The sequence below is a fragment of the Paracoccidioides lutzii genome (genome assembly GCF_000150705.2).
Source record: "Paracoccidioides lutzii Pb01 unplaced genomic scaffold supercont2.8, whole genome shotgun sequence".
In the NCBI taxonomy this organism is placed as follows: Eukaryota; Fungi; Ascomycota; class Eurotiomycetes; order Onygenales; family Ajellomycetaceae; genus Paracoccidioides; species Paracoccidioides lutzii.
The window spans coordinates 1,016,563-1,040,601 of NW_015440954.1; the positions used below are offsets into that span (position 1 = coordinate 1,016,563).

Consider the following 24,039-nt stretch of genomic DNA (forward strand, 5'->3'; position numbering starts at 1 on the left):
ATCCTCAAAGGCCAGGGCTTGTTGGAAGGTTGGTTTGAAGGCCTTCCAGAAGGCTGGAGGCTAGATGCCAGTCCAAATGGTTGAACTACTGATGAAATAGGCCTGAGATGGCTTCAATGGATGTTTATTCCAGCAGCAGATTCTCACAGAGCTGATAAATCTATTCTTCTTATTCTGGACAGGCACAGCAGTCATCTTACCTCAGATTTTGATCAAATCTGCAAGGATAATGCTATAATATGCCTTTGCATGCTGTCTCATTCCTCTCATCTTCTGCAGTCACTAGATATGAGTGTTTTTTCAGTTTTAAAGTGAGTGTATGAAGATCTAGTTCAGCAGTGAATGCAGCTTGAATTTAATGTCATTTGAAAGGCAGATTTTCTAGATGTCTACTCTGCAACATGTGCTGCAGCCTTCAAACCTCAGACTATTCAAAATGGCTTCAAGGCAACTGGAATAGTGCTCTTTCAGCCTGACTACATCCTTCAGCAGTTGAATATTCAACTATGAACCTCTACCCCCCCATGCAGCAGCTCTAGCAATTCAACCATGTCCTGGATGCTTCAAACACCTAGTAATCCCCAGCAATTACACTGGCAGGTGAATAAGATCAAGAGCTTAGTGAAGGGTCAGTCTCAAGACTTTGTGAAAGGTTTTGACCAAATTATCAAGGCCTGTGTGTGAAGGATAGATTGCTTGATTGATTATGAAGTGATTGCTAGCTACGCGGAAGTTATATATAATGTGAATTACATAAGAAGGTGGATAGACCTGACACCCCCACTCACCAATGTAATTGTATGCGAGATTATATACAAAAAATAGCTTGTAGCTAGGTATCAGTACATAATTTGACTGGAAAATCTATATTGTTGAAAAATCAGTTATTTTCTCCATATAATCATTTCTGCCTGCTTACTGTATCTTCTAATATCTGCTGTCATAGGATGTATCTAGTTGTCCCAAGTGGCTTGATCAGCCTATCTGCTGCATTCTCAGTGAATAGAATGTAATCAATTAAGATCTCATTCTTACAGATGAGATTCTAAAGAGTATGGAAATGAATCTCTATATGCTTAGATCAGTGTGGAATAGCCTCACTTTTGATCAGTTCAATTACTGATTTATTATTCATCTGAATTGTATATACTAGCTTATTGGTCAGTGATTTGATCAAGCTGTCATTATTATTGAGATTATTAAGCTAGAATAACACAAAGCTGGTATCCTCCAGCAATTCCTAGAGGCAGACAAGCTCATAGATAGCCTCTGAGAATGTGATATATTTAGCCTCAGTAGATGATTTTGAAATGCCTGTCTGCTTGCTGCTTCACCAAGCAATGAGACCCTTTGCTATATAAATAACATATTCAGTGATGAAGCAGAAACCTAGATCATAGCTCACTCAATCAGTATTAGTAAATACTATAGATTCTATATTCATATCTTTTCAGTAGGACACATCTATGTCAGGTATACCTTGTAGATATCTAAGAATTTACTTGAATGTTGTTCAATTCTTTGAGATAAAGTAGAAGTTGAATCTCCCTAGAAAGTCAGTGATAAAGTTTATATTAAAATGTGTATTGGCAGTAAGATATTGCAGAGAGTTAATCTCTGATTGATAGAAATGTAATGTAAATTCTGCTATATAAGTAATCAGTTCTTTGTTATCACTTATGAAATCAACATGCTCCTCTATAGAAAAGGATGTTGAGTGGCAGTCATTCATTGAGAATTCCTCAAGCAGGTTCTTTATAAATAGTGGCTGAGACAGTGATAATAATTTAACATCTTAATTAATCTTCATATTTAAATATTGATTTGAATTGCTCACATCCTTGATCTCATAATTAGTGGTGATCTGGACTTTTGTCTATTCAATATCTGATATATTCAGGCTATATAGGTAAACATCATTCATATAGATGATTATATAGATCTTGCAGATATTATTTATAAAAAAATCAACATCATAAGAACTGATGTAAAAGTCTATTTTCAATAGCATTTTTTGCAGCTTCTCATATCATAATAATACTACTTGCTTTAGATCATATAGTTTCTACATTAATTTGCATATCAGATCATCATATTCCTCATAGAACCTGGCAGGTTAATGTATATATACATTTATTGGTGAGAAGCTGGGTATTTAAGAACACTGTAACCATGTTGATCTGCAGAACATGCTATTCTTGAGATATCAAGATCATCATAAGTGCTTGAGAGATGGAGACCAATACAACTGATATGAATGTCTTTTAATAGTTGACATTCTTTTCTTGATAATTGCTACAGACTACTCAGCAGATTTTATATCAATTGATTCTACCTGTATTATTAATCTTTTTGTTGAACACTCATTGATCATGTAAAGTCATCATATTTGAAGTTCTTTCAACTAGCTATCATGTATCAATCTGCTTAAGATGATTAATCTTCTTAATATAGATAAGAAAGTAATATTTCTAATCTGCAGATACTTGAGCTCAGATGAAATTCTTTGAAACTAGCAAGTTAGCAATCTCAGAATCTGCAGAGATATTAGTTAAATTATTGGTAAAATCTCTCATTGAGACCTCTTTTATTGAAGTAATATTTTTAGTGAGTATTAAAAAATCCTTCATCTTTAAAGCAGACCCTGGAAAAGCAGTAGTATTCTACATCAAAAATGTTGAAATCTGCATAGTAATCTCATAATCTATTCATCAATTATTTATAGAGTGTAGAAATATCAGAGAGGCAGATAGAAACTTTCTATCTATCATGAAATTATCTGTTGATAAATTGCATTGAGTGGAGAGAATTGCAATCACAGTTATATAGACAACAGAAGATAGGTTCTTGACATCTCACTCAGATGAGATCAGAGAATTCATTAAATGAAGATCTTTCTGAAATATCATATCTTTCAATATGTAAAAGTGACTGTTAGAAAGACCAATTAATTTATAATTAGTAAAGCTATCATAGTCTGTAAATATAAGCTTCTGCAATTATAAAACTATTTTTATATTCAACTTGAGTACTATTTTTAAATAAGCCTTGCATTCTCATCAGTGAATCTCATATGCAGAGGACAGAGCCCTGAGTCAAGCTTCATATGAGATAACTGACTTTGAATCTGAATCTTCTACACTGTTATAGAGCTTGACTAATGTTAATATAAGATTAAATATTTTAATTACTGCAATTACCATCTCATCTCACATATGAGGGGAAGAGAAGAAATCTATTAATAATATTTGAGCTTTTTTGATAATCAGGCTAATAGAATATTTAGATATACCATCTTGCTACAGAGTATGAGATGAGATTGATTCTCATTTAATACTCTCACTCATTATATAGGCAGCTGCAGTGTTTGAATTCAACTTACTGCAATCAGAGTGAATAATCATGATACTGTAATTGAGCAGATTTTTCATAAATTAATTGAAGATCTGTATATATTTTAGAGTCTTATTGTGACACTTCAATAGAAAGATTTACTACATTTGTATAACATTGTCAGTGATCATCATCACAAGCTTTTTATCTGCATAAGATAGTGTATCTTCTTCATTATCAAGAATTTCTCCACCTTCAAATAGGTTTCTTCAGATCTTAAGATCTTTGTGAGTGGTATAGTGTAGCAGAATATTTTTATAACTTGTATATTTATGCTTGACTTTAACACATGTGATGCAGATTAAGAGCTTCTTCAGACTAATGATGACAATTTTGAAACAGAACTTTCATAACATTTTAATTAGATTCTTCTTATTAATATAACTCAATTGCTGATATCACTTGTCAATCAGTAGCTGCTTCAACATAATAATGAGTAGTCAGATTGATAAGGATAAAATGAAGATATTAGTATCTGAATCCTTCAGGTTAATTAGCTGCTCCATGTTATCATAGTTGAAAAGACTCAGTGATGCAACATTCAGATCATAATCTATTGAAATTGCCCTAGACTTTGAGACTGTCAAGTATGCCAGTGATTTAAGCTTCAGATCATTTATAATACCCTCAAACATAAAGAGAGTATCAGATAAAACATATATATTATTGAAATTTAAATTTATGTAGAAGATATCATTTTCTGTAGATGCTATTATTTCAAAGTAATTTTTAGTATTCACCTGCAGATTACAGCAAATATAGCTCTGATACTTCAATAGATCAGTGAATATGAGATTGGTAAATAAGTCTGATATCAAATAGATATGATCATATTCAATTAATCTTTCTCTGACTGAAATGAAGATGACTTCAATCTTTTGAATTTTTAAAATAGTCTTATTAATCACTTGAATTATAGAGCTGCTAATCTTTGTTATTCAGAAAAATCATAATTGATCACATGCAATATGACATCTGGCCTCATTATCTCATATGATAAGTGAGTTAATGATTGATTTAGCAAAGTATACAGACACCTCAATGATCTGCATTAAATTTATCATTTGAAATATCTCAGAGCTGTCATTTGCAGTTGATGAGATTTTTTTACTCTCACTACTCTTCTTATTATTATATTTCTCTATTCTCACTATGTTAATGATTATTCATTCTTTAGAGATACTATCTGAATTGACTGCTTAGCAGAGCCTGCCATAACAATGCTCACATTTTAGACAGATTAAGAGATTGAAATTTAAATGTCTGTTCATTTGATAGCCTCTGTGTCCCTCAGGTCAGTCCTCATAGGCTTAATTATTTTAGATATTGCTACTATTATTGGAACCCACAGCTGTGTTTTCAGTCTGAGTCATATTGGCTGAAGAATTAACTACCTGAGTAGCCTTTTTGACCTCTTTGAGAGGGTTCAATTGAGAGTGTATTTCCTTTATGATTAAAAGAATGTCTAATATAATAGACTTCAATTTGAACTCTTATACCTCTTCAATTTTCTTTTGCATATAGTTTCATTATATATTAAGAAATACAGAATAGAATACATAAAATATCATATCATTTGATAATAAAATATCAAGTATTTCCAATTTCATAATAATATCATTGAACTTATTAAAAAATATATATACATCAGTGACTTAAACATCACTCATTGATGTAAATACCAAAACTGCTTTCTTGCAGAGCTACATTCTCAGAATGAAAAACTTCTTCTCAACTACATATCAAAGAGAATAAACAATCCTACCCTCATCATACTTATTAAAACAGGGCCTAATACTAACTATCAATATATTTAAAATGAATATATAAAGCTAGTGATTTTTGGCCTCTTAAAAAGAAGCTTATTTAAAGTCCTCATCAGGGCTTTTAACTTGCTTATCTTCTAATATAACTCAGCATTAAGTGTTAATTAGCTTGATCTTTATATTTATATGTCAGGAAAAGTAATTTGAAGATCTGACCAGAGCATTCAGCTTGATAGCATACTTAATATTCTGTTTGAACTAGCTAATCACTTTGCTAATATAGCTATCCAGATCATAGAGATTATATTGTATTTGAAACTTCAAGTTTAAATTCTATGCTGATGATCAACTTACTGATGAATTTACAGATATTGCAGCTTTGTCATTCTGAGTGTGAAGCCTCTCCAATTGAAGTTGAAGCTGAAATTTTTTGTATCTCTCTTTTTGAAGTTTTAAATCAATCTTTTGATGTTTAAGATCTAATCTTCTCAGTTGCAATTCTTCAGATTTGATTACTAGTGATGAATTAGAGATCACTGCAGGCATTTTCATCTCATCTTCTGAAGAAGTTGGATCAGCATATTTGACACATGTAGGCGGACTAGCCTTACTATAATAGGGGCTATAATTAGTCTAGCTTGCTGATTAGGCATTTCAGATAGTCTAATATTGGAACTCTTGAATATTTTTAGAGGGGTCAGTGAGCTCAGGCCCCTCTGATTATTTTCAGATCAATCAGATTGACTGAATTGACTTAATCATGACTATGAATAAGTTATCATATATTTCATCATGTTATATTAATCTTCTTTATAACAGAGTAATCTTATTCAGTGAGATTCTTGCCTATAAGCTTGATTGAGTGGATTAGTATATTTTTATGTGATCAGTCACTGAAAAATTAGTGAGTTGCAGATTTTTCACCTGCTAAGTGAATGAATTAAACATAGAAAAAAAAAATAATATAAAAGTACATCAAATCAATCAATTAACATAAAATAATATAATATTATATTAAATGAAGTGAGCAGTGATTAATATACACTATATTTGACAAGAATTCTCTGAATTGACAGTTATTTGCGCAAAACAAGTCTCATAACCTGTGAAGAATAGATTGCTTGATTGATTATGAAGTGATCACTAGCTACACAAAAGTTATATACATTGTGAATTATATAAGAAGGCGTATAGGCCTGACACTGTAAATATAGGATGGTGTAAAGGGTTAAGCTCTAAGAACTAGAGGCTAGTCCTACTATATAACAAGGACGAATTGCTTGAGAAAGGGAAGAAAAGAATGAGATGAGAACTTGAGCTTAAGCAAGCTCACATAGCATGATCACATGTGCACATGCAAATGATGACTAGGTTGAGTCAGTCAGTCAGAGCAAATCTAGGGGTTCAACTTCTTATAATACTCCTCTTCTCCCTCTTTGTTGCAGGCTTTTACAACTATTTAAAGTTCTCTTTACACTTAATTTTGCCTGCTGAGAGGCCTTCCAAGTGTTCAAGGCCTTCACTTCTTGTAGAAGACTTGCATCATTCCATGTAGACTCAGCTCAATCTACTCATTTAATAAGGTATTGCTTTTTTCTTCAGTAGGTTCATTCACTCTGAATTTCTTCAATCTCAAACTCAGGTCCTTCTGAGATCTCTATAGCAGGTGACTGTCAGTCAGTTTGCCTCTGACTAGGCAGGAGATCTGTCATCACAGCATGTAGAAGCTTTACATTAAAGATATTGTGAATGTCAGATGAGATGTTCAGTCAGTAAGCATGAAATTCTATCTTTTCTAGCACAGTATATTGATTGTATTTTGCATTTAGCTTCTTGCACAGATAATTAGTTATCATGTTCTCTAAGCTCAATCAGATCTTATCTTCAGATTGAAAGCTTGAAGCTGAATCTCTTTATCTATTTGCATATTTCTCTTGAGATTGCTGAGCATCTGTCATTTTTACTTGAGCTCACTTCAACACTTCACAGGCCTTTCTCATATAATCATTTGCAAACTCAATGAGATTATGTGGCATTTCAACAGAGAGTGTATCAGCTATATCAATGAAGAAGATGTGAAAAAGATGTGTTAAAAAGAATAAGCTCACACTCATTGAGGCAGCATCTCTATTATTGATGATCAGCTCTGCTAGAAAGAGTCATTCATACCAGTCATTCTGTTGAAAGCTAATGTACTTGTGTAGGTAGATTTTCAGAGTCTGATTCATTTGCTCTGTAGCTCTGTCAGTCTCTGAGTGATAAACTGTGAAAAGTCATCTCTTAATGTCTAATTTCTCACACATCTAAGTTCAAAATATGCTTGTGAAAGCTGACCTTTGATCTGACACTACCACCTTATAGATGTCATATTGAGAGATGATGTTGCAAAGAAACACTCTAGCCACTGTCTTCACATCAGTTTTTTTAACTGCTTTTAATATAATTCTCTTGATCAGTCTGTCCATTATAACTATGATGTTTGTATATTCTTTAAAGCTCAGTAAGTTCATGATAAAGTTCATGAAAAGCTCCTGCCATATGCATTCAGGAATGAGAAGAGGCTTAAGCAGTTCCTGATGTCAATCTCTCCATGCAGTGTTTGATCTGCAAAGATGACAGTTCCTGATTATTCTTCTCACATCAGCAGCATAGCCTGGCCAGTAGAACTCATGTCTTAGAACTCCTATCATTTGCTCTCACCCAGGATGGCCAGTAAGAGATGAGTCATGAGTCTTATGCATTAACCTGGTTTGAAGAGGTTCAAAGTCTGGCACTCACTTACAATCTCAAAAGAGAAGCTCCTTGTTCTCATTTAAAGAGCACTCAGAGACAGAGGTCTTAATGCTGAGTTCAGAAAAAAATCTGAATCTTCTCTCATGAAGAATTTGCTCCAGACACTGCAGAATCTTATCATTTTTGTGAGTCTCATTTCACTGAGCTTGAAGAGACATCTCAAGTTTCACACTGACAGCAGTCACTATTGATTTCATTCCAGGTGTCAGTATATTAAACTTAAGTAGTTGAGCTTGTCTCTGCTTGATTCTCTCATCATCAGTGCCCTGTGACATGTTCTGCTCTCTTCACAATAGAGTGTCTGATTCAGCATTCAACTTCTCTGACTGGTAATCAATTCTGAAGTTGAATCAATAGAGAATATCCATTCAACATAGCTATCTTTTATTTAGTCTGTGTGTAGTCATGAAGTATTTCAGATTCTTATAATCTGTGAGAATCTTGAATTTCTTTACACTTCATAGCTCAGCATTTCATTCCTTTAAACACTCAATTATCACTAATAACTCCTTATCATGAATCTCATAGTTGCATTCCACAGGTGAATGCTTGTGAGAGAAGAAGACATATGAGTGTAGAATGCTCTGCTCATCATATTGTAGCAGTACTCTTCCTGAGATGTAATCTGAGAAGTTCATTTTCAATATAGTCTCACAGTCAAGGTCAAATTGAAGCAGGATTGAAGCAAAGATAAACATTGATTTTAGATACTTAAAAGCTTCTTCAGCCTTGCTCATCCACAAAAAAGAAACATTTTTGCATGTAAGAATCATCAGTGAGGTCATGATCTTTGAGAAATTTCTAATAAATCATCTATAGAAATTGACAAAGCTTAAAAATCCTTATACATCTTTAAGAGTAGTAGGTGTTGCTTATTCCAAAACAACTTTAATCTTCTTCAGATCCATTCATATACCCTTGCCTGCTTTAATGATGAATTCAAGATATTTTGTGCTGTTTATCTCAAACTCACTCTTTCTGATGTCTGCCTGCAGGCCTACTTTCTGTAGACACATAAGCACCTTTTGTACATGCTTATGATGCTCTCATAAGCTTCTTGAGGAAAATATCAAGATGTCATCTAAATAGACTTAGCAGAAGTCGTCCAAATATCTACATAATGCCTAGTTGATATATTTTTGAAATGTGCTCAGAGCATTGGCCAAACTAAAGGGTGTAACTAGTCACTCAAATAGCCCATATCTGGTTCTAAAGACTGTCATCCACTCATCACCTTCTGTGATTTGAATTTTGTGAAAAGCTACAATAATGTCCAGCTTAGTGAATCATTTAACCTGTCCAATTCACTGTATAGTCTCACTAATTAATGATAAATAATATCAATTCTTTCAGATGATTTTGTTAAGAGCTCAATAGTTCACACAGAATCTTAGCCCACTCTCAGACTTCTTCATGAATAGTATGAGAGCAGCTGCAGAGGAGTTGCTCATTCTAATAAAACTCTTATCTAAATAATCTGTAAGAGTCTTTCACAAAGCCAGCAGTTCCTCTTGAGATATATTATATAACAGGTCTCAATGGGGTTGTTCTATACTACTATTAGCCTTTTTAATCAGTTCAATCCCATGATCTCTACCTGGGCCACAAAGTGGGGGTAGAGTGTTGACGGCTTCCTTATCAAATATGTTCAAAAACTCATGATAATATTCAGACAGCTTTTCTCTAGAGTCAATCTTTGATTTCACTTCTAGAGTCTTTTGAATGTCAGTCAAACTGACAGTGAAGATCTTGATATTTCACTTCTCTCAAGTTTTCACAAGTCTAGAGAAGCTTACAACAGAGATGGGAATTACATCAGCTTTTGTATTTGAACTAGACTCTACCTTTATGCCACTTTCTTCAAATCTCACAATTCTTTGATGAGGAATCACAGTTATCTTTTGCTGGGCCAGCCAGAGATCATCTAGATACATATCATGATCATGTAACTCATTCACCATGTAGAGAAAGGCCTGTTCAGTTATGTGACCATCTATATCAATTCAAATGCCAGTCACTATGCTTGTGAAGAGTCTCATAGAGTCTTCAAAGCTGGTCATTTTAACAGGGGGAATTTCAATGCACAGAAGCTTATGCTTATTAATATAGAATTGAGAAATAAGATCATAGATATTACATTCACTGTCTATCATTGCTCTAGTCAAAAAGACATTATCTACTAGAGCATCAACAGTGAAGAGTTTGAATATCATCTTAGATTTAAATCTTCCTCATTGCTTTCTCATAAGCTTCTTATTTTGCTTCTTTCAGTATCTTTTAGTTGAAGCTATTCTTTTCTCAAATCCTCACTCATATCCACATTGTCATTGTCCAGTACCAGCTTGAGAATCATCTTAGCTATCATGAGAGTGGTAGAGTGTCTGAGAGATTTGAACAAGCAGCTCTTAATCATATGATCTCCAGCTTCACATCTCAGGCACAGGCCTTGCTCTCTTCATTGATTAACCTCTGTCTGATTTATCAATTTGATATGGCAGGCACTTGAAGTCACAGCATCAGGAGAGAGATTCATCAGATCATCAGTGGAAGCTTGAGACTGGTTTCATCAGTCAAGAACAGCATGACAAAGTAGAGAGTGTGAATTAAATGTTGTATGATCTGAAGAAGATCTGCTCTCATAACATTTAGATTATTGCTTTAAAGTTTTAAGCTCAGAGAGTTGATGATCAACTAATCTAAGCTCCTTGTAGTAATTCTTGTAGAGAGACAGTTCTCTTACACTCATCATGCCTTCCCTCAGCTCCATGCTTAGAGTGAATTTCAAATACCTTTTTTTAATGTGATCATCTCATTCATGACCACCAGCTTCCAGCAATAGCTGATTAAATTTGAGCAGAAAGTCAAAGAGAGCTCTTCTACTCTGTCATAGATTGTTGAGCTTTTGCATAGCCTTTTCCTGTCATGCAGAATCACTAAAGAGCATGTGTGTCTACTTCAGTAAGCTCTCTACTATGAAGTTGATCTTGTTCTTATTATTCTCAACTCAGAGATAAACTCAAGCTGCTGCCATTTCTTTCAGTATTAAGTACACATATCAAGCACATTTCTCATTATTACCTAAAGCTTTCTCATCAATCTTAAGTTTTGATTGAAGCTTTAGCTCTCACTGAGAGTAGTGCTTCAGATTAGAACTATTATACTTCTTGCAGTTCAGTAGCTTAATCTTTAGTCTTCTGACTGCAATGAGTGATTGCAGATTCAATTGAGAGAGAGTTGATGTCAGAGTGTTCAAAGCTTGTTGTAGATTAGCTATTTCAACTTGCTGAGCTGCTATTAAATTTCTGTTCTCACACTGAACCTGTTCCTGCTGTTGAAGAAAGGTCATTCATTGTTGTTCAAAGCTGCTGAGAACATCCCTGCTCATTGCTTCATGTTGATTCATTTATGTATTTGTTGTACAAGTCTGTCACTTTATCTCATTTGACTAGACATTTTCAATGTTGCTCATTCATTTGTTAGCATGATTGCTAACCCAGTCTATTCATATACCAGTGCTATCACTGAACTTTGTGATGTAGGATTTAAGACTCTCAATAGTCTATCATATGTCACCACATTTACTGAGCTTCATGATACAGAATTAAGACTTCCAGTGGTCTATCAATGAAAGGAGTGAAGCAATTCATAATGTAAAGAGTTAAGCTCTAAGAATTAGAGGCTAGTCCTCCTATATAACAAGGATGAATTGCTTGAGAAAGGGAAGAAAAGAATGAGATGAGAACTCAAGCTTAAGCAAGCTCATGTAGCATGATCACGTGCGCACATGCAAATGATAGCTAGGCTGAGTCAGCCAGCCAGAGCAAATCTAGGGGTTCAACCCCTTATAGATGATCAGTGCTACAATTATGAAAAAGCAATATCAGAATATATTCAACATCAATGAGATAGAGAAGTAAAAGTGCAAGAGATCTAGGCACTGAATTGGGCAGAAAGTAGGAGGTTTAACTAGTGAAAAAGTTCAAAGTCTTCTAGTAGGCCCTATAGAGCCTGCAGAGCCTGTTGAACAGCTAGTTTTTCAATTCTCCAAGCCTTCAGCTGCTGAGCCCACAGCACATGTACAAGCACCATGAAGATACAGCAATTGTGGAATGCTTGGGCATACAAGACTAAAATGCTCTCAACCAAGTGTAATTTAATTTAATTTAATTGAGCTTTGTTGCGTTGAGATAATTTGAATTTAAAACTACCTAGTTGGGATACAGTGAATTTGCTGGCTGACTCAGTGTGGTGGCCAACTCAGTGTGGAATTACGTTAGTTATTATCTTGAGGCTTGGCTGACAATTTCAACAACTTCTTTAGAAGTTACAGAATGCTCTGTTCACAACCAAGACTTTGGACGGATTTTCTATTTGTTCACCGCCATGACACCTCCTAACACAAGTCTAAGCATATATATATATATATATATATGCATATTTTCGAATTGGAAAACAAGGGTTTTAGATTATTAATGACAATGTTCCGTTTCTAGCAAAACGAACTCCCAGAAACATACAAGAGACAATGACGGTAACAATGGTTTTATGCTGGTATTCAATAACTCTTCCAACACTCTAGCAGCCAGGCAACTTGTTGTAACACTATATTCAAAAAATATTACCAACATACATTTTTCTTCTCAAACCACTATCACAAGTTGCTAGATATACGTCTTGAATCGATACGAAGATATGGAATCATACCAGGCAATGGGATCAACAACACAATACGTGGAACAACATTTTAGCCGCCAAAAAGGACACCATTTGAACTGTTCCCGAAAGCTAATTGACAAGGGAAATTTTCCTCACATCCCCTGGGCATCTGCGAGTCTATCGAAGAAAGACACACCCCAAGGGTAGGTGTTCGAAGTTAATACCCGCACCTCTAGCCACTAAGGATTATTTTCCATATCAGCCATTTTCACCATGGTTAAGTTACCTTCCATCTTCCATGTATCCTAGCAAGTGTCATGCAATCGTGGCTCAGCCTGCAGCGAGAGGAAACGTATAATTCTTATCATGATGTGGCTGATCCATCAAACCACAAGAGGAATGAATCACAGGATAAGTTGGAAGATATTCTGCCTCCCGTATCTCACATTACTAATTAAACTGGTGATATAATTACACCGGGCTTCAATCCGGAAGGTATGGAGAAGTCAATTTGGCGCGACATGTTCATTCCGGGGCGTTTTGCCCGCCAATCATAACGGTCCTATAGCTCAGTTGGTTAGAGCATGGTGCTAACAACTCCAAGGCCGTGAGTTCGACCCTCATTCGCACCATCGGAACCTCTTTATTCTTCTGTTGTTGAGTCAAAAACGTCTTCTCAAAGAGTCGTTTAAATTTGGTATTATTTTTTCCCCCCCCGGATCATGACGATTTGCAAGAATCTACTACCTAGGTCCTGACCTAACCGCAGCCATCTACGTAATCTACGACCGTGAGTGATACACCTTTAGAGGGAGTCTACCTAAATGGAAACTTGTGTATTCTGGTCTTGAATAGGGCCTGGAAGAGTTCAGAAAAATTCGCAAACCAGCTATCGCGTGAAGAAAATGCTGCCAGTTCGCGGAAAAATTTCGACTACTCAATTTGCCTTTGAACTTCGGGAAAGCCTATCCCTTGCTTGGGCTACGATATCCAGAACAGCATGGCAAAACAATGAGTATGAAGAAGTCAAAAATATATGATCTCAGGCTTCAGCATGATTCGTCAAGTTGTTTTGCCAGAGCGTCTGCTCTCATTCAGAGATATCTCGAATCTGAAGTGCATGAGACATACATTGAAAGCATAATCGCCGCTCTTCTTGCAATGAACTGGCTCCAATGCGTATCTAATAATAGTCTTTTGAACTGTCTCAGAAATATTGGCTTCCCCGACTGCGAGCAGATTACCTTTACCCTCTGTATGCATTGCCGAGCCTAAGCTTTTGTTTTAGGACTTGAACAAGCAGCTGCCTATGATGCAGTCCATGTGTCGTTGGAAAACTGTACAATATAAAGCAATTCCATCAAGAAAAATATCCCTGTTAACCTGACAGGTGGAGGAAAATGCAACGTGCAAGTTGCAACAACCACGAACCACCACTAACCGCCACCTAAAAAGTAACAGCGGTTACCCTATTATTCAGGTGAATGGTCCCAACGAGGGTCGAACTCGCGACCTTGGCGTTATTAGCACCACGCTCTAACCAACTGAGCTATAGGACCCATACAGCTTTTCAAGGGCCAAGCCCTTATTGTATATATATACGTTCAGGCCAATGTTTGAAAAATTTAGGGGAAGGATTTCTCTTCCTGATAAAAGCTTAAATGTCATCTCCCAAACCTCGATAGCCTAAGATAGATAACATAGACTCTTTGGTTCAAGAGAACACGTATTTGGTTCCCAGGCTTCAAGCTTTATCATTAATGTTCAACTGTTGCCGAATATCCACTTGACAATATGCACTGTCATCTGAATCTTTCAAATTTTCAAAGCTGAAGAATAATGCATTGGAATGTTTTGATGTTCATTTTCACCAAATGGCCTCCGTATTCCTTTTTACTAGGGTATCCATGAAGCTTGGCCTTCATCCGGCCTCTGAATGTCTCATTCCGTCTCTGCCTCTCTTTCTGCTCTGTATTTTACTCCGTAGTTAGGTTACGGATTATTTGCCCACGGCTCGTCGACAGTGGAATTGGAGGAGAGTACGTAGCGAAGAACAACATTGTCGTGGTGGAGGTATCAATTACTTATCCCATTCATTTAAATAGAATCTCCGCAGATGAGATCATCGACTGACAGCTACTCCGGAGCTCATTTATTGTATGCTGCGCTCACTTTCTTCTTTGAGCCAATTCATTCTCTCTCTCTCGCTTTGACGAAAGCTTCTCAGATGGAACCCGAAAACCTAAATGCCTAGAAAATTTTCTTTTATCGACGGCACCATACTCCGTACGTGATCTCAGGCATAATAAGAGACCTCTCACGATCTAATATCATTCCAGCGCATTCTAATGAAACCCCAGATGTGGCAATGGTACGGGGATAAACAGATGTATGATAACTCAATGAGAGAAATGAAAAGATATGATCCTACAGTGAGGCGGAGAGTTTTAAAATATTCATTAACAGAAACATACGCAGCGTAGAAATTTCCAAGGTTATTGCTGACGATCTTGAACTAAATAAACCAATCAAGTTCCTGGCTTGGCATCAAACTCATCCACAGATAAGAAACGGTTCCCCGGACAATTCTGACAATGCAGTCCATTCTACATCACCAAAACCATAAGATGACAACTGCTCTTCTAACCGGGAAGGTGACACATCTCCCGTAGGTACCCTCCTAGCTGGGTCCGTGGGGAGGAAGAGAGCGGTGAGACGTTTGAACGCTGCTCCCGTATAGCATAGAGAGGTTCATATCTTCTTCATCTTCTGTAGTAGTTGGATGATGTTGCAATATTGGGGGGGGTGCATTTTTTTGGGGGATCCGGATGTCCCAGCCGAACCCCTTTGCTGTCAACTCCCCGAATACACATCTATTCACCCGAGAGGATGGGTTCGCCATTCGTTCCATCCATGGAAGGCATGTTAATCATTCTTGTATCTAGCTAGGTAAGATGTCAGGGTTTCATCCATAGGTCTTCGCTCAACTCCATTCAGCCGATGGCCACTCTACCGGCGATGTAGGTATAAGTCCGTTCCAATGTTGCTCCTAGGCTGAACTAACGAGCGACATGCTTGAAAGCATAGTACATGTATGTGTGTATGTATTGAAGCCTCACCATTGGATCTGAGGGTGCACGGAATGGGAATTTATTTATATGGGAATCTTGATATTTAAAACGTCTTGTGCGCTGTACCATTTTTTTGTTATAATCAGTGGAAGAGATCTTTATATATTCTTCGTTGTATATACTTCTTCACTCCTGGTTCCGCCTTCGAATCTATCTATAGCAGGTGGAGTAAAGTAAGATGGTGTAAAACGTGGACGGGGATAACCTCTCAACAATAAGAAATGTGTGGTATATGATTTTATGCCTGAACATACGGCAATATCTTCTGCCAATTCAGATGAGAAATGTAATTTACCCAACTCAGTTTCCATGTACAAAATATCTACCCCGAATTCAAGTGACATTGGCATCGCCTTAAAAAGACTATATTGCGGGAACTTATAACGTAGGGTAGTTAATATGCAAAGCCGGCAGGGAATTATTTACATCCACACTATACTTTATTTAAAACCTCTAGTTATAACATATCTCAACAATTTCATAATATAACTATATGATTCATTTTTGATTTAGGTTTATCAGTATTAGTAGTATTCTCACATTCTATGATTTTAAAAATAAATACGATTTCAAATATCTTCAGAATTATTCATAATTTCAAGCATGAAACATAAATATTTCTTAGTAAGTTGTTGTGAATTATACATTGAAAACTTGTAAAAAGTGGGGCGTTTGTCAAGACTTTGGTTAAACTAACCTAGTTTAAATAGTTAACTAGTTATGAACGTTGGTGATCTAAAATAAACACAACTCAACAAATACATCTTTATCTAACCCCGCTACCCTCAAAATTAGGATTAGGGTTAGTTAAGGGTAAGGGTCTGAAAAATATGATAAAATTACCACCATCAATAGCATAAAGAGACGGGTGTGAGAAATGTGCGAGATATATGACTAGTGTATCCGAGTGACAGTTTTAATGTGTCAAGGGCCTGATGGTTTTTCCGGTCGAGATTTAAAGCCAAAATGGTTAACTAGTTAACTGTAGAATATTAGTTAAAGCGTCCCGCTTTGGTGCAGCTTCTTGGCTTGGCTTGCCGCAAGCTCCCAGCAGTACCAGGGGACTCCGCACAACCTTCCCAAACAAAACACGCAGTTCCAAGAGTGGGAGCGGGAACGAACCTGCTGGTGTTAATAATAGAACCTCCTTACTTAATAGTTACCTGAAAGATCTTAAAGTTTTCTTTTCTGCTCAGAGGTGAAACGACGAATTTCTCGGTTGTTTCGGGGCAAGCTATATAACCGTTCGAAAAAGATCAAGTAACCTACTTCTATTCCTGCATGGGCTTTTTGCACATATCTCCCCGTACGGATATTATTATGAAGCCACAGCTGCTCCATGGCGAACAGGATGGCAAAACTGGCGGGAATGGATTGCGAGGGTCCTATACAGATGATATCGAGACTATCAGGGAGCGAGAGTATCCGTGTCTGAAAGGTTTGATATTTCAAATTTTCACCAGACGGCATGTATAGATAGACATGATGCTCAGCTAAATATAGCAATTCAATTTTTTTTTTCCTACTAACTCCACTGGTTCGTGTCACAGGAACAACCTATCTTGACCATGCAGGAACAACTTTGTATCCAATCTCCCTCATCGATGCGTTTTCGCGAGAAATGACGACCAATCTTTTCGGAAACCCGCATTCAGCATCCTCATCTTCACAACTCTCTACGCGGCGGGTGGATGATGCGAGGATACGGGTTCTCCAGTTCTTTAACGCCAGTCCCGATCATTTTGACGTTGTATTTGTGGCTAATGCGACAGCTGGCATCAAACTTGTTGCAGATGCACTCAGAGACTGTGATGAATGCGGATTCTGGTATGGGTACCATGTGGATGCGCATACGAGCTTGGTTGGAGTTAGGGAATTGGCGGCACGGGGACGAAGATGCTTCGTGGACGATAATGAGGTTGAGGACTGGATATCTGACCAACATTCGTCGATAATGCGAAGACCACCCCAAGGTCCTACGCTGTTCGCATATCCGGCTCAATCAAACATGACAGGACGACGTCTACCTCTTGACTGGTGTCGAAAGTTGCGAGTGTGTAACAACTCGAATAAAACCAGAAACATCTACACTCTTCTTGATGCGGCATCTCTTGTCTCAACGTCGCCATTAGATCTTAGCGATCCTGAATCTGCTCCCGATTTTACGACCCTCAGTTTCTACAAAGTATTTGGATTTCCTGATCTTGGTGCTCTTATCGTTCGCAAAGCCTCTGGCCATATCTTCAATAAGCGAAGGTACTTTGGAGGGGGAACAGTGGGCATGGTTACGAGTCTCGAAAATCAGTGGCACGCAAAAAAGTCAACTTCTATCCACGATCAACTCGAGGATGGTACCTTGCCTTTTCATAGCATCATAGCCTTGCATTCGGCCGTTGACGTGCATCAACGAATTTATGGATCCATGGAAAATATTTCTCGCCACACTGGTGCCCTCGCGAAATTGTTATATGACCGTTTATCATCGAAGAGGCATGCAAACGGAACCTTGGTTTGCGAAATGTACAAACATCAGGAGTCTAGTTATGAAGACCGGACTACACAGGGTCCTATAGTTTCGTTCAACATGAAGAACAGCAAGGGTGAATGGGTGGGAAAGTCTGAGGTTGAGAAACTTGCTGCTGTGAAAGGCATCCAGATCCGCTCCGGGACACTATGTAATCCAGGTGGAATGGCATACCACCTTGGATTGAAAGTTGAGGAAATGAAAAGAAATTACAACGCTGGTCAACGTTGCGGAGATGATAATGATATCATCGGGGGCAAGCCAACTGGAGGCTTAAGAGTTAGTCTTGGCGCCATGAGCTCTATTGGCGATGTCAATAAATTCCTCGATTTTATCGAGGTGTTTTACGTGGACAAGTCTAATAACGATGCTCCTTCTGTTTCGCTTGGTTTTGCGCAAGGGGAGGGGTTCCCAACTTCAAGATTTTTCGTTGACAGGCTCTGCGTGTACCCAATAAAAAGCTGTGGCGCATTCACAATCCCCAAAGGCAAGCAATGGGAAATTAAACCAGAAGGTTTAGCGTGGGATAGAGAATGGTGTTTGGTACACCAGGGTACCGGGGTAGCTCTGAGCCTGAAAAAATATCCTCGAATGGCCCTTATCCGTCCTGTAATTGATCTTGAACGAGGTGTTCTGCGAATTTCTCGTGGGATGCTAGGAACGGATCCCCATTGCCTAGAACTACCACTATTAAGGGACTCGGATGATATAACGACAAGGGAACTTTGTGAAAATTCTGTGAAGAAATCCTCTACGGTGTGTGGTGATCAGGTGATTGTGCAGATATATTCATCGCCCGTCGTTTCGGCATTCTTTTCAGACTTTCTTGAAGTTCCTTGCACACTTGCTAGGTTCCCTGCGAATTCATCTATCCGATACTCAAAACCGCAACCACGTTACCAAAAATCCTCTGAAACCAGTCCACTCTCCATTAATATGCCAGGCGCTTTCCCACACACCACATCTTCCCCTACAGTTTCATCTCCACTACACAAAAATCCTATTCTCTTGTCAAACGAAAGCCCTATTCTGCTAATCTCCCGATCCAGTGTAAACAGACTCAACGAAACTATTAAATCCTCCGGAAAGTACACATCCACGGGTACCAAGGCTGTTGCTGCTGATGTATTTCGGGCAAACATAATTGTTGCAGAAAATCCAGTTGCGGTACATCAAAGTGGCAACAGCAACAACGGGGTTCCGACATCTACGCCAACCTTAAGTGCTGAACATCCGTATATTGAGGACGCATGGACCGGGTTCCGGATAAGGGGCCATAAGTTTGACATCTTGGGCTCGTGCCAACGCTGTCAAATGGTTTGTGTAGATCAGTTCACAGCTGTCAGAAGCGAGGAGCCATTCTCAACGTTAGCTAAGACGAGGAGATTTAACGGCAAGGTGATGTTTGGACGACATGTTTGCCTTTCGCCTTCTGTCGCTGAGGTACATGAAGGTATGGGCATGGACGAGGGAGAAAGGGTTATGATACAGACTGGGGATGTGCTTGAGCCATTTTACAATGAAACATTATGATATTTTTGTTTCGTATACGAGTGCATGAATGATACCATACCTGTAGTAATAGTTTACTTCTTAGCTTGTACATAATGGAAGCGACGCCATACTTACAATCTAATTTTACCCTGGGAATATGTAGGACAAGATCAGTATATAGTTCCGTGTATCCGCACCAAGCACTTTAAAAAAACCCAATCGTGACGTATCTGAATGAGGTGGTTCTTGATTTACCACGTTTAATTCTATCTTTCACAAAATATGTCCAAATCCGGGGGATAACAGAGGGAGGAAAGCGAAGAGAAATGTGAAATCCAAAGTTTACAATAAATCAGATGCTGCACCCATATTCATACAAGGCGAAGGGGGGGAATATTGTCTCCATAGACGACATATAAATATTCGCACATACACACAAGCCGCGGCCCCTTACTTCCGTGGATATTTCTTCCACCCTCTTCCGTGACCGCGCTATATGTCAATTAGCAAGATATCCAGTAATGGGGAAAAGGGGAATCCCAGACAAGCAACAACATACCTGTTTCCACATCCTAATCATCTCCGGCATACCCATCATAGCCTTCCTTCTATCCTCCAAACGAGTCTCTATCAAGCGTTCCCATTTGTGACCCTTGACCTTCTGGCCAATACCCGTACCACGAATTCTTAGTCCCTTTTCAACAGCCTTAGTTTCTTTATAAATCGTCGACTTGCGGCTGGGAGGTAATAGTTCCTCAACGCCATACTTCGCAGCCAATTTGACCAATTCGTTCTGCCGTCTGAGGGAAATCATGGCGCCCCGCCATCGGCCTGTTTCGGGGTTTTTATATGGCAGAAATGGGTTTGGGTGTTCTGGATCGGAGCGGAGGAAGGTTTGTGATAGTGAAAAGGAGGATTTGTTTGATTTAGAGGCTTTGACGGAGCGTGATGGGGTATAGGGACTCGGAGCTGGAGCCGGGGCTTCAACGCCCTCTAATTCTTTGGTAGCTCCAAGGGCATGTGCGGAGTAGACCTGTGGAGGGTAGCGGGCAAAGAAATTGCGGAGTCGGATCGGGAGGTTCTCCAATACGCCTGTGGCAGCCTGTTTAGTAGCCATTGGCGCTGTGTTCTGGCTCGCTACCCTCGTATCTGGCTTGAATGTCCGATTTTGATATCGACGTTGAAGGAGGCACTCGGTATGTTTTGGAGAATTCTCCGACAGAACTGAAATCACGTGAACATACAATTGCCCAGCCCTATTTACTTTAGCTATTATAACACGTGGTTTATATTAGCGTCCAATACGGGATACCAAATTTGGTAAAATTAGAACCATTACGGTATTTGCCGTGCCAACCCATGCTAAAAAAGGCGGTATCATCCAGTAAAAATACGGCTTTCTGTGCTCATTAATAATACATAATTAATACCTCGCGCCTACAACTCCGTTTGTTAATTTCTCATCTTCTTTACTGTTAGATTCTCCTCCAGGCGCCCCACTTCGCATTCTATCCATCTCGCCCATACTCAGCCTTTATCCGATCACTGATTCGATCACTACCTGTTGTTTATATACGATTGTGGAGCTCTAGCCTAACTTGTCGACGATATGGCTGACATTACCTTTGGTGGCACGGAGGAGGAGAATGCGGAATTGAAGAAGCTCAACGCGGAGGTGGTAAGTTACTCACTGGTGACTCGCGTGGATTAAGTAACAATACTTGTATTCTTACATATTCTTTGCTTCTGTAGTTGGAAGATCCCGATAACTTCGAAAACTGGGAGAAACTTGTTCGCGCTGCGGAGGGGCAGGAAGGGGGAATCAATCGCAACTCTAATCCCCAGGCTATCACGGCCACAAGAAGTGTATATGACCGGTTCCTGGCTAAGTTTCCGTTATTGTTCGGCTATTGGAAGAAATATGCAGATTTGGAATTTTCGATCGCGGGGACTGAAGCGGCGGAAATGGTACGTTGTCACAATTTTTATGTCTGATTTCTCCATTTTTGTAGTTTCGTTTTTTGCCTTGTCTTGGTTCCTTTTTGATCCAATACTCCCAATATATTCCCAATTTGAATGGCAAATTAACAGTGTTCTCTGGCAGGTTTATGAACGGGGTGTTGCAAGCATAACAAATTCTGTAGATCTATGGACCAATTACTGCGCTTTTAAAGTCGAAACTTCCCACGATGCAGATATAATTCGAGAGTAAGTATGGCCGTGTTGGTTTCCTTCCCTATAACTATGCCAACACAGCGCCGATCTTGTTGTGATCGCGAGGACAAGAGGTGTAGACAAGTATCATCAACAAAAGTTCCTCGATGGGTGAGATAGTCATCTGGTACCCAGGTTCCCTTGAAACTTCTTCTCACCCTTGAGTTTCAGGCTCTTGTTTTTTCTTCGCACAACAATTATATTGTTCGGGGATCCTTCTATTGGCGCACGATTATATACCACTCTCCGTTGACCTTGACCCAGTTGGGCCCTTCACTGAAGACTTACTGCATATGCCATGTTTGCCATCCTTCACACTCCCTTATTTCTTCCCCTCCCATTCTTCCCCCATCGATTGTATTGAATGCAAATCAGCTGACACGGATGGAAACAGACTATTCGATAGGGGTGTTAGTTGCGTTGGGCTTGACTTCTTAGCCCATCCGTTCTGGGATAAGTATATCGAATTTGAGGAACGTCTTGAAGCCCAAGACAAAATTTTCGCCATTCTGGGCAATGTAATAGACATTCCAATGCATCAGTACGCCAGATATTTTGAACGATATCGCCAAATGGCTCAAACTCGCCCAGTCTCAGAGTTAGTTCCGCCCGAGCTTCTCAGCCAATTCCGCGCGGAGGTGGACGGTGCAGCAGCCGGTATTCCTCCAGGATCAAAGAGCGAGGCTGAAATAGAGAGGGATCTTCGCCTCCGGATTGATACCTACCACCTGGAGATATTTTCAAGAACGCAGACTGAGACCACCAAAAGATGGACGTACGAATCAGAAATAAAGCGACCATATTTCCATGTAACCGAGCTAGATGAAGCACAACTGTCCAATTGGAGGAAGTATCTAGATTTTGAAGAAGCAGATGGCACTTTTGCCAGAGTTCAATTCTTGTATGAGCGCTGTCTCGTTACATGTGCGCATTATGATGAATTCTGGCTTCGATATGCTCGGTGGATGCTAGCCCAAGAAGGTAAAGAAGAAGAAGTTCGGAATATATACCAACGTGCAAGCACATTATATGTTCCTATTTCGCGCCCTGAAGTGCGTTTACATTATGCATATTTCGAAGAATTAAACGGTCGTGTTGACGTCGCGAAAGATATCCATTCCGCAATTTTGCTGACGCTACCTGGCCATATCGAGACTATTGTATCGCTAGCAAACCTATCACGCCGTCATGGGGGTCTCGAGGCTGCGATAGAGATTTACAAGTCCCAACTTGATTCTCCCCAGTGCGATATCCAAGCCAAAGCTGCATTCGTGGCAGAATGGGCCAAACTGCTATGGAAGATTAAGGGGTTGCCAGATGATGCACGACAAGTATTCCAGAAGAACCAGCAATGGTACCCGGATAGTCGCCCTTTCTGGACAAGCTATTTGATGTTTGAACTCGAACAACCTACCAGTGCGGAAACCGAGGATGTGCAGTATCAACGAATCAAACAAGTGATTGGTGATATTCGAACGAAGAGCAGTCTCCCGCTAGCCGTTGCGAAAGAGCTTGTTCAAGTTTACATGGTGTATTTGTTGGAGCGTGGCTCCAATGAAGCTGCGAAGGAGTATATGACTTTGGACCGTGAGGTCAATGGTCCCCAGTCTGTTGAGGCAACGCTCAAACCGTTAGCAGACAAAGATATTCAAGTTAAGATTCCTGCCAACCAAAACGGAAGTCAAGCCCCTCTTGTTGCGGATTCCGTGGGCCAGCCAGACCAGAACCCACACAAGAACCACCAGCAACTAACGGAGCGTCCTGTCTCATCGAATGGAAGTGTATAACACCTGTTTCTTACACTGTTTCCTTTGCTTTTTGCTGATAGTTTCGATAAACGCCAATCCAGCCGGTGCGGTATTTGTGATTTAGTAATTAGTTGCGCTGGCACTTCTCTTTTTGTTTCTCTTCATCCATTACAAAGTGATTGCAAAATTTTCATGTCGCGATTTTCTCAGTTTAGTCATGGGGGCTGGGAGGCAATATTGACGGAATAGCTAGGGCAGGGGAAGGATTTAATGGAATTTGACTGTGGGCCACACCCGTGAAATGCCAGATCTCGGCTAAC

At 38.9% G+C, this 24,039-nt stretch overlaps 3 protein-coding genes and 2 non-coding genes across 5 annotated transcripts; 3 read left to right on the top strand and 2 right to left on the bottom strand.

Annotated features, from left to right (window-relative positions):
* The first annotated feature begins 13,166 nt into the window (after window positions 1-13,166).
* On the top strand, window positions 13,167-13,240 carry PAAG_11726. Its single transcript has one exon. It is a non-coding gene; the product is annotated as a tRNA-Val (tRNA).
* An 853-nt stretch (window positions 13,241-14,093) lies between these two features.
* On the bottom strand, window positions 14,094-14,167 carry PAAG_11727. The gene has a single exon. It is a non-coding gene; the product is annotated as a tRNA-Ile (tRNA).
* A 2,853-nt stretch (window positions 14,168-17,020) lies between these two features.
* Window positions 17,021-19,796, top strand: PAAG_03275 (molybdenum cofactor sulfurase; the record flags this gene model as incomplete). The annotated part of the gene is made up of 2 exons (XM_002794684.1): window positions 17,021-17,177; window positions 17,290-19,796. 2 exons carry the CDS (start codon window positions 17,021-17,023, stop codon window positions 19,794-19,796), a joined length of 2,664 nt encoding a protein of 887 aa, XP_002794730.1.
* Window positions 19,797-20,207: 411 nt separating this feature from the next.
* On the bottom strand, window positions 20,208-21,273 carry PAAG_03276 (mitochondrial ribosomal protein MRPL25; the record flags this gene model as incomplete). Its single annotated transcript, XM_002794685.2, has 4 exons — window positions 20,208-20,249; window positions 20,317-20,981; window positions 21,070-21,119; window positions 21,188-21,273. The coding sequence occupies 4 exons, from the start codon at window positions 21,271-21,273 to the stop codon at window positions 20,208-20,210; spliced, it is 843 nt and encodes a 280-aa protein (XP_002794731.2).
* Window positions 21,274-21,366: 93 nt separating this feature from the next.
* Window positions 21,367-23,758, top strand: PAAG_03277 (pre-mRNA-processing factor 39; the record flags this gene model as incomplete). Its single annotated transcript, XM_015844905.1, has 4 exons — window positions 21,367-21,435; window positions 21,510-21,725; window positions 21,862-21,965; window positions 22,366-23,758. The coding sequence occupies 4 exons, from the start codon at window positions 21,367-21,369 to the stop codon at window positions 23,756-23,758; spliced, it is 1,782 nt and encodes a 593-aa protein (XP_015702111.1).
* Between the last annotated feature and the right edge of the window lie 281 nt (window positions 23,759-24,039).